Source organism: Fragaria vesca, linkage group LG2 (genome assembly GCF_000184155.1).
Source record: "Fragaria vesca subsp. vesca linkage group LG2, FraVesHawaii_1.0, whole genome shotgun sequence".
Taxonomy (NCBI): domain Eukaryota; kingdom Viridiplantae; phylum Streptophyta; class Magnoliopsida; order Rosales; family Rosaceae; genus Fragaria; species Fragaria vesca.
In genome coordinates, this window is record NC_020492.1 from 20,146,735 (window position 1) to 20,155,957 (window position 9,223).

Here is a 9,223-nt window from a genome sequence, read left to right on the forward strand (position 1 = left end):
TTCAGAAAAAATTAAAGAGGTGCAAATAACAAATGAGGAGGTGCAACTAGAATCACCCAAATATAAATTTCATATCTACCTTCTACCACACAATAGTCCAAACGCAGGTATTCTAATTCAATTTCAACTTGTTACAACCTTTCCCAGACACCATAAATGTCTTCCACCCTTGGCATAGAAAATGCACAAATAACAGCACTTCTTATATTACAATTAGTAAAATTCAGCATGTCTAAGCTGTGGTAATTCTCAGCCAGAACAACAATGCTTCTGTCAAAGACATAAGACACCCAACTCAAGTTCACTTTCCTCAAGTTCACTTTCTTGAGGGATAGCATTGCAGCATATTAAATTCAGTTTTTCAAAGCAACATAAACCGATGGAAAAACATAAGAACAAACCTGCTGAAGTTGAAGCTTCACCACTCATGAATCAACGTCACAATTCTGCTAATGCTTTCCGGAACTGAGTCATTCATAGGCGGCGTACTCAGGACCATAGACTTGAGTGACTTGCATCCAAGCACCATGTGCCCGATATCAGACCAATAAAATTCACCACAATCTCGCAAAACAAGAGACTCTAGACACCTGTGACCAGAAAATGCACGTACTCCGGCGCCAGTTACATTAGAACAACCAGTTAAATCAAGAATCTCTAAGTTGGGGCAATTCCCAGCAACATACACCATGCTTTGGTCCGACACATCGGTCAACCTGCCCAAGTTCAATTTCTTGAGGGATCGATTTGAAGAGATTGCAGCAATAACTCCAGTATCAGTGACATCAGTGTCTTCGTCCCCGCAGCTTTCCAAATCCAGCTCTTCCAAGCATTGCATATTCTGCAAATGCGAGAGCCCCAAGTCAGTTATATCATAGCAGCGAGCAAGCACCAATGTTTTGAGGGTTTTTGAGCACCTTCCATGTGCCAACAATCTCAAACCATCGTCCGATATATCGGCATGTTCCAAATTCAAGTATCTCAAACAAGTGCACAGCAGCCCAATTGCTTCAACCGCATTGTCATCGACCCCCCAGCACCTTCCCAAATCCAAATAAGTCAAATTAGGGAACCTATCTAGCCACCTCTCAATGCCTACACAACTTCTCCCTCTGACCGAAACCTTAGACAGTTTCGGAAGACCGCCGCCACTTGACAAACCGTAAAGACCGTTCTTCGGTAACGACCCTTCCCCGTATAGATTGATGGCCTTCAGTTTGGGACATGTTTGGGCTATGAATTCGAGGTCGGCTTCCTTAGAAATAGACACGGATGTCTGGAATGTAACTAGATTAGGGAATCGAGGCAGTACCTTACGGAGAGGACTGATTTTGAGAAGACAGAGTGACCTTCTGGTTAGACCCTCCAGTGCGAACCATTGTTTGCAGACTTCGGACACCCATTTCCGATCACCCGGGTCACTGACCCGTCTCAAGATCTGACATAATAAATCTTCAGTCAGTTCAGAAATCTCCACCTTCTTTAATTTTCTGTTTCCTTTCATCGCTTGTTTTGAGCAAATGAGGGTTTCCTTGCTGGTTTTTCTACTTTCATTATATGCAGGCTTTTGTCTCATGGACCTCTTAAGGCTCCGTTTAGCGGGTCTGAATAAAAAAACTTGGAACAATAGGCCCAACAGAACCATCAGGTTTCATTGGGTCAGCAGTGCCCCATTACCTAGAAAAGGCTGCAACTTCTTGCCATTTTCATTTTCGTTTTCAGTTTCGTTCTGTTGCTGTCGACTGATTCAGTTTGTCACATAAATCTAAGGCTTTTCATGGGGAATGCTTTGCTGGTTCAGGCTGCTCTTCTGGATAAGATAAGTAGAGATCTAAGCTAATATTGGAGGTTTGAGCTGGCTTTTCATGCACATTGTCTATCTGTTATATATGCTTGAATATGATGCTTAGGCAATGAGCCAGTCATCCAAAGAGTATCGGATGCCGAGGAAGGTCTTGCACCTGGTGGTCATATAAATGAAGAAGTTAAGAAAAAACGAACCCTAACATCTAGGGCATATCGTAACAGTCGAAAACAAGCGAAAAAAGAAAGGTGCATGATATAGTTCTCTCTGTTACTAGCTAGCTTGTGGTGGATTGAATTATGACACATTGGAAATGAGATTGAGAAAGTAGTCTGGACATACTATGCTCTACTGATAGACACATAATATGAATCATGTCTCTTTGGACTTTGCTGTGAGCCTGTGATTTTGATGGAATAGATAGGGTTACAGATCACTATATTCTTTTGGGCAAGAATAAAATCCGAGTCTATAAACTTCTGTACGGACGTGGAATATATGCTCAGCTTAGTTTCTAACTAGTCATCATTATGAGATTCTTGTCGATCTATATACAGATACATATATAGTTCTGCTTCTGGATTTTCTTCTCTCTATGCAGCTTAAAAAAAATGAGATATCTAGAGAGAAACGACCTATCTTTTAACTAAAATGATTATTATGGTCCTTCGTCATGGGGTTCGATGAGTTGCATCATATCTAAATCAGGATGATCATTACTTCTCTTCTGCGCATGCTTGGCTTCTAATTTTTGCTTCTAAGAAAAATGAGCTAATTATTTGTACTCATGCTGCTACCCTGAATTTGTTTAATTAATGTGTTCTACTTAATGAATTCTACTTAAACTGTGTTCTGATATAATAATGCAGATAGAAGCTGGTGTTCTTGGGTTCTCATATATGGAAGAAGAAGGAAGTGTCTTCTGGTTTTGCTTCTGTAAAAACTAGAAAAAGGAAGGGGGTGGCAACTTTTTTGTAAACAAGAGGAGAAGCTTTTCTTTGAAAGTATAAACCTTTAAGGCCAAAAAGAGAAGAAGCATGGGTGATGAACTAAGTAAAGCGAAGGCTTAGCAATATTTTTATGCAGATCATTTGGGGTTTAGAAGAGTAGTTAATTATGAAATTGGGTTCTAAATCTTGCGAGAGATTCGTATTCTCTTACTCTTAGGTATCAATCCCATCATTGCTAATCAGGTTTGGACCACATTTTTGTGGATTGTGGACCATCTGGGATTAGATTTAAGAACCTCACTGCATGCCCTCACGCGTGATTAAGCCTCTCTCTTTTGCTTCTGGCACTGTAGCTTGTTTATTAATCTACTAATGACTATGATGTTGCTTATTTGTGAGCAAACTTATGCAGCTGTATGCATCGCTGATGTTCAACACATTCCATAATATATTGCTCGAGTTTATGAGTTCCGGGTTTGCTCACGTAGCTTGGATGAATAACACACGTATGAAGTCGAGTACAGATAGTCTAATACATTGTATGTGTTCTAATTGGATTCAGAGATCTTATGAATGTGACAACTCAACTTAAATCATTGTGATTCATAATACTAGTGGGGTGTTGGGATTTCAAACATTTTTCATGAGGAAGTTGCGTAAACTATCATTTCAATTAATGGCATTACTTATCTTGATCAAAATATGTTCGACCTAAGTTAAAACAAGGGCCGTTAGAATACATTATTTACCACGCGTCATGCTCATTATCTATGTTTTTGATGCAGAAGCAAGCAAGCAGCTCGAGCAGTTTTAGTGATGAGATGAAAGCAGATTCGAGCAATTCACTGACAACCGACAGGTTAAGGACAGTGACTTCGTGCCTAGCCCTCAAAGCCAATTATTTTCCTAAGGTTACAGATTCATCTTGCTGACTTTCTTTACATATATTGTTCAATCAAAAAAGTTGAGAACTATGGTGCGATTAGACTAAATCAATATTCAAATTCCCTCAAATATAACCAAAGCAGATAGACATCTTTACCTGCTTGAACATTCACGTAAGTCAATTTAGAGTGTAACAAATCACTTCATATACCAATCAAATCTCCTTAGAAAAAAAAAGAAAAAAAAAGAACAAAAATATAATGATAACGAAGAATAAGATCTTGTTCTTCTCCAAAACCCCACATTGACATAGAACTGAGAGCTATGCTTCAGTGTGAGTTCCCCACACTGATCAGTTAGGTACACCATCCCTCTCATCGTATCTACCTATTTTAATTTTCATTCCAGTACTTCCTCCTCAGAGAACCACAAATCACAGTCCATTATTTGCTAAACAATACTTAAACGATTAATTTCTAGATTTAAGTGCGTCACATCTGATCACGGCCCCGGAAGAGAGGAAATTAGCCCGATAATATCGGAATAATTATTGGTTAAATTTGAGCAGAGCCAGCAAGATCACAACCAGGAGAGGGAGAGAGAGTTGACCAGATAAACTTGGTTTGACTGGGTTTGGTTGGTTGGCTTCGAGCTGGAAAACCCGTACCAGGACAAGGAGGTAAATTGATGATTAGATTCCATTATTCCTTGTGTTCCTCTCCAAAGTAAAAAGAAAAAGACTCCAAGTACTACCCCCTCACTATTCTATTACCTTAAATCAAACCAAGCCTCCTATCCCATCCTCTGCAGGCACACCACACCCCCTGCACCCTCACTGAGATGGGTACACCTGTCATGTTGGGAAGATGGATGGTGGAGATGGGGTGGGACAAGGATGGGGTAATGATGTGGATGGAGGATGATGGAGGTTAGGAGCATAATGAGGTTTCTCTCAAAAGAAATGAAAGGGAGAGGAGGGGGGTTAGTTGGCACTGAGAAAAATGAGTGTGTAACAGCAAAGAGAGGTCTGTTAGAATAGTTGGCAAGTGTGTCAGTAAAAAAATAAAACTAAAAGAAAAAAGAAAGGTATGTCAAAGATGGAAGCAAGCAAAGCTTGGTCTTGAAGAGAAGCACATCTCCAATTTTTTAATTACAGAAGGAAAATGAAAAATATACTGGGAGAGGGGATTATTATAATTTTGGTAAAGAAAGAAAGTTGAAAGTAAAGGTGTGGAAGGGAAAAGAGAGATTATTCATTATTAGGTTCTGTAATAATTTTTGCCAACAAGAGCAGTTGGCAGTAGTTAGTCTTCTCTTTTCTCTCTGTCTTTTAAAATCATTACCAATGTCATCTCTTAACTTGGGCAGGTAAGCAAAGTCTCACTCTTTCTTTTCTCTTCCCTGTGTCTCTTTCTGGCTCCCTACATTGTCTGTGATCTATAAAACTTGGAAATTTTGATGCTTCCTGTGTTGTTTTTTGCATAAATACCTTATTGGTGAAATTGGGCTTTTCCTCTGGCATTTTTACCCAAGCATTTGATTCTTTTCAAGTTACAATCAAAATGCCAAAGTAGGGGGACTGTACTAAAACCCTGTCCCATTTTCATTTGTTGCACAATTCTAGTAGAATTTGATGCCTTTGAGTCTTTCCTGGACACTCATCTGAGCTATTTCAAAAGGGTCTCTGTAACTTTCCTTTTTCTTGTTTCTGGGTGTTTATTGGGTTTTGATTTCAGACTTACACTTAGTTGGAAACCCCATTCCCATTTTTCATTATAATATTCATTGCTTGAAGCTTGGAGGGATTCTCCCCAATTGTGGTCATAGGAGATTCAAACACCCCCTTTGGCCCTTTCCATCAATCAGATTGATGTTTGATTGAGTTGAGGATATGGAAATTTAGCTCTCTCTTCCTCAGTCCCTCTTGTTTAAAGAGAAAAAGGGAATGTGCTTTCTTTTTTCTTCTTCTTAGTCTCTGGTGAGCTGTTGCTTAGCTAATGTCATTGTTTGTCCATGTCTACTTTATGCTCTGAAAGGTTCACTTTTCTTGTCTGTGGGTAGGCATTTTCCTTTTTCTTTTTTTCTTCACTGCATTTGAGTAAGCTTGATCCTAGGGTTTTTGAGAGGAAGAGTGTTCAGTGTAGCTGGTGCCATATCAGATTTTATGCCTTGTGCACAGTATTTATCCTTTCACTTTGTGTCCATGGGATGCTGCAACCAGAGGCATCTGTTGCTTTAACACCCTCTCAGGTCTATAAAGCTGCAAAGGTTGCTTGTTCCTTGTTGAGTCTGCAAGATATCACCAGTCAATTTTGGTCAAAGCCACAGACTTTGCCTTTACCTTCAGTTATTTCCTTTACTTCCATTTCTAGTTAAAGCCCTGCTCTACTTCCAACTCTTTAGTCTTGAGTGGGGGATTCATTTGAGTCCAGAGTTTCAGAGATTTAAGCTTTTGAATTCCAAAATGGGTAGTCATGACAATGAGGATATGGGGTTCCAACATAGGAATGAGGGTAGTCTGAATTGTCCCTCTTCAGGGATGAGCACCAATCCAGTGCCTGAAAAGGTTTCAAGAATGGCAATGAGTTCAGGTTCTATTTTTAAGCCTTCAAATGCACCTGACCCTTTCTTTGGTTCTGGTTGGGATCCACTTGTTTCATTGAGTCAAAGTGATAACTTTGGAGGTTCCTCAGTTGCTTCTCAGAGTGAATTTACCAATCCTCCTTACCCCATAGCGATGGAAACTCAGGGAATGAGTAGCACTTCCCACCTTGTTCAATATCCATCTGATTCGAGTTATGTTGAGATGGTTCCAAAGCTTCCATGTTTTGGAAGTGGGAGCTTCTCAGAAATGGTGGGTTCTTTTGGCCTGCCTGAGTGTGCTGGGATATCTAACCCTGGGTGTGTTGCAAACTATAACCCAAACAGGGATGGGGGCATGGATAGGACTTCAACAATGGGTGCTCAATCGCATGATGATCGCCAAATATCAGAAGAGGGTGCTTTAGGATCTTCACCTAATGGCAAGAGAAGGAAGCGGGTTCCTGAGTCCAGTCCAAATAAGGTAAATTGAGTAATCTTGAACTGGTATCAGACTATCAGTTTGGACTTAGGATATTGATGTTTCTGTTCCTCTTTAGGACAGTGATCCATTGATGTTAATTGCATTTTGTTTTATGTTATCTGTGTATATAGAATGCTGAAGGAGAACTTAACAAGGATATGTCTGGGGAAAGCTCTGATTATCTGAAAGAACAAGATGAGAAAAAGACCAAACTTGAAGAAAACACGGCTGCAAATTTGCGTGGTAAGCAGGCAGGCAAACAGACCAAAGACACTTCCCAAAGTGGAGATGCTGCAAAAGATAGTTACATTCATGTGAGAGCCAGAAGGGGCCAGGCTACAAATAGTCATAGCCTTGCAGAAAGGGTATGTTCTCCTCGCAATGTCTGATAATTCAAGGAAGTTTTACTTTTTAATTAATTTCTTGAGGGATTAAACCTTTCTACTTGCAGGTAAGAAGAGAAAAGATAAGTGAGAGGATGAGATTGCTTCAAGAACTTGTTCCGGGGTGCAATAAGGTATATATTTTTAATAGTGAATGTTATGTTTGATCTTTAAATTGATAGAAGGGACTGATGGGTATTGTATCAATCTTTTAGATTACTGGGAAGGCGGTAATGCTTGATGAGATCATCAACTATGTGCAATCTCTGCAACAGCAAGTTGAGGTATGCTGTTCTTCAGACTAGGATAAGAAATTAATTCTATGTTTTGTAATGAATGCCTGCATGTTTGTATGGCTTTGTTGCAAATTCCGCTAATTATACTGAATAACTTAACCTGTAGACCAAGTGCATGCTTTTTTGCTTCTTATGTTCTATGATTTAGTGATGGTTTGCTTTTATTTTATGTTTCAGTTTTTGTCAATGAAACTCGCAACAGTTAATCCAGAAGTGAACATTGATATAGAACGGATTCTATCGAAAGATGTAAGTTCTTTCTAAAGCTTAACTGAAAATTGTCATATTACATGACTCTTCATTGCCATTAACTGAACTTGGTTTGAACAAAGAATTCATTATTCTTTTGCCTTCTGTATAGATTATGAATTCAAGGAATGGCAGTGCAGCTATTTTTGGGTTTAGTCCTGGTATGAACTCTTCCCACCCATACGCTCATGGTATGTTCCAGGGAACCTTGCCAAATATGCCAAGTACAGCTCCACAGTTTCCTTCCATGCCTCAGGTAATTTTTAGATTCTTCCAATATTAGTGCTCCACTTATTCTTTTGCTTGTCGAAAATATTAATTTGAGGTATATAAATGTTGCAGACTGTAATGGACAATGAGCTCCAAGGTCTATTCCATATGGGTTTTGATTCGAGTTCGAATATCGATAGCTTGGGACAAAATGGTAAGCGGCACAAACTTCATGTTTGCAATCACTTCAAAGTTTTGTAAGGGATTCTTCTAACCTTGATATTCTTTTCATCTGCAGCAAGTCGCTTGAAACCGGAGCTATAATCTCTGGAACAGATATTGGGGGTGTACTCCCTCCCAACAAGGATTCAAATTTTCGTTAACTGTATTTGACTCGGTTAGAGAAAAGAAAGAGATATTTCTTCAGTTGTATAGGGTCTCAGTTCCTAATTGTGTGTTCTTCGAAGTTTTAGCAGAAGAAGATGACTTGTTATATCCCGAACTGTGTATAATCAGGCAAGAAAGCAAGAGTTTGGTTGGTGAAGAAGATGATTGTTTGTTGTTGGTGTTGTAGAATAGGACCATGCATGAAAGCTTTTGGGGGAAACTTCGGAAGAATTGTTTTCTTTTGTAGAGTGCACCATTATAAGCAAATAGATGGAGTAACAGATTGATTTGATATTCATGTATGAAATTTCTCCGTTCTGTTGCAATAGATTTTGATTTGTGTTTATCCATATGGTTTTACTTGTTTCTCTCCCTTCTCCATTTGGACTGGCGCCTTTGTGTAATGTGGACTTGATCGGAATGGTTCTTTGACAGGGCCGGCCCTGACAATTTCAGGACTCTAGGCAACAACAAAAAATGGGGCTCCTTGTTGTTAGATGTATTAAAAAAAAATAATCTTCTTCTTCTTCAACAATAAGTATGTAACGATGCAAACAACATATATGAATATTAATAGAATTAATTTATCCAACAATATATCAATCTAGTAATTTGATCAGATACTACAGTAGTTCAAATAAAATCTTAGAATTACAAAAAACAACACTCTTGCTATTGAAAAACAACTCTTGCTGCTGAAAAACAACACTCTTGCTACTGAAAAACAACTCTTCTTGCATTCTTGGCTGCAAAAGTTTCAATTAAGCTTGAATAATCAAGCTCTTGAGCCAACTCTTTTTCAATCGACAACAAAGCTAAACCATTCAATCTTTCCTGTGACATAGTTGATCGAAGATAAGATTTGATCAACTTTAATTTTGAAAAGCTTCTTTCAGCAGAGGCAACAGTAACCGGTATGGTTAATAGAATTCTATAAGCAACCCATGCATTTGGATAACATTCATCCCTTTGCTTCAAATAGTTCAATACATCAA

At 38.9% G+C, this 9,223-nt stretch overlaps 3 protein-coding genes across 3 annotated transcripts in view; 1 reads left to right on the plus strand and 2 right to left on the minus strand.

Annotated features, from left to right (window-relative positions):
- Window positions 1-418: 418 nt before the first annotated feature.
- LOC101300982 (F-box/LRR-repeat protein 2-like) lies at window positions 419-1,504 on the minus strand. The gene has a single exon (XM_004292725.1). It carries the CDS (start codon window positions 1,502-1,504, stop codon window positions 419-421), a length of 1,086 nt encoding a protein of 361 aa, XP_004292773.1.
- Window positions 1,505-5,321: 3,817 nt separating this feature from the next.
- LOC101296342 (transcription factor bHLH74-like) lies at window positions 5,322-8,496 on the plus strand. Its single transcript, XM_004290949.1, has 8 exons — window positions 5,322-6,703; window positions 6,835-7,068; window positions 7,155-7,220; window positions 7,302-7,370; window positions 7,560-7,631; window positions 7,744-7,887; window positions 7,974-8,055; window positions 8,140-8,496. The coding sequence occupies exons 1-8, from the start codon at window positions 6,104-6,106 to the stop codon at window positions 8,163-8,165; spliced, it is 1,293 nt and encodes a 430-aa protein (XP_004290997.1). The 5' UTR covers window positions 5,322-6,103; the 3' UTR covers window positions 8,166-8,496.
- A 446-nt stretch (window positions 8,497-8,942) lies between these two features.
- The window catches only part of LOC101301266, a 1,261-nt gene continuing 980 nt past the window's right edge, over window positions 8,943-9,223 (minus strand). The window contains exon 2 of the mRNA XM_004292726.1: window positions 8,943-9,223. This exon is cut by the window's right edge and continues 16 nt beyond it. Within this exon, the coding sequence (XP_004292774.1) occupies window positions 8,943-9,223 (281 nt within the window).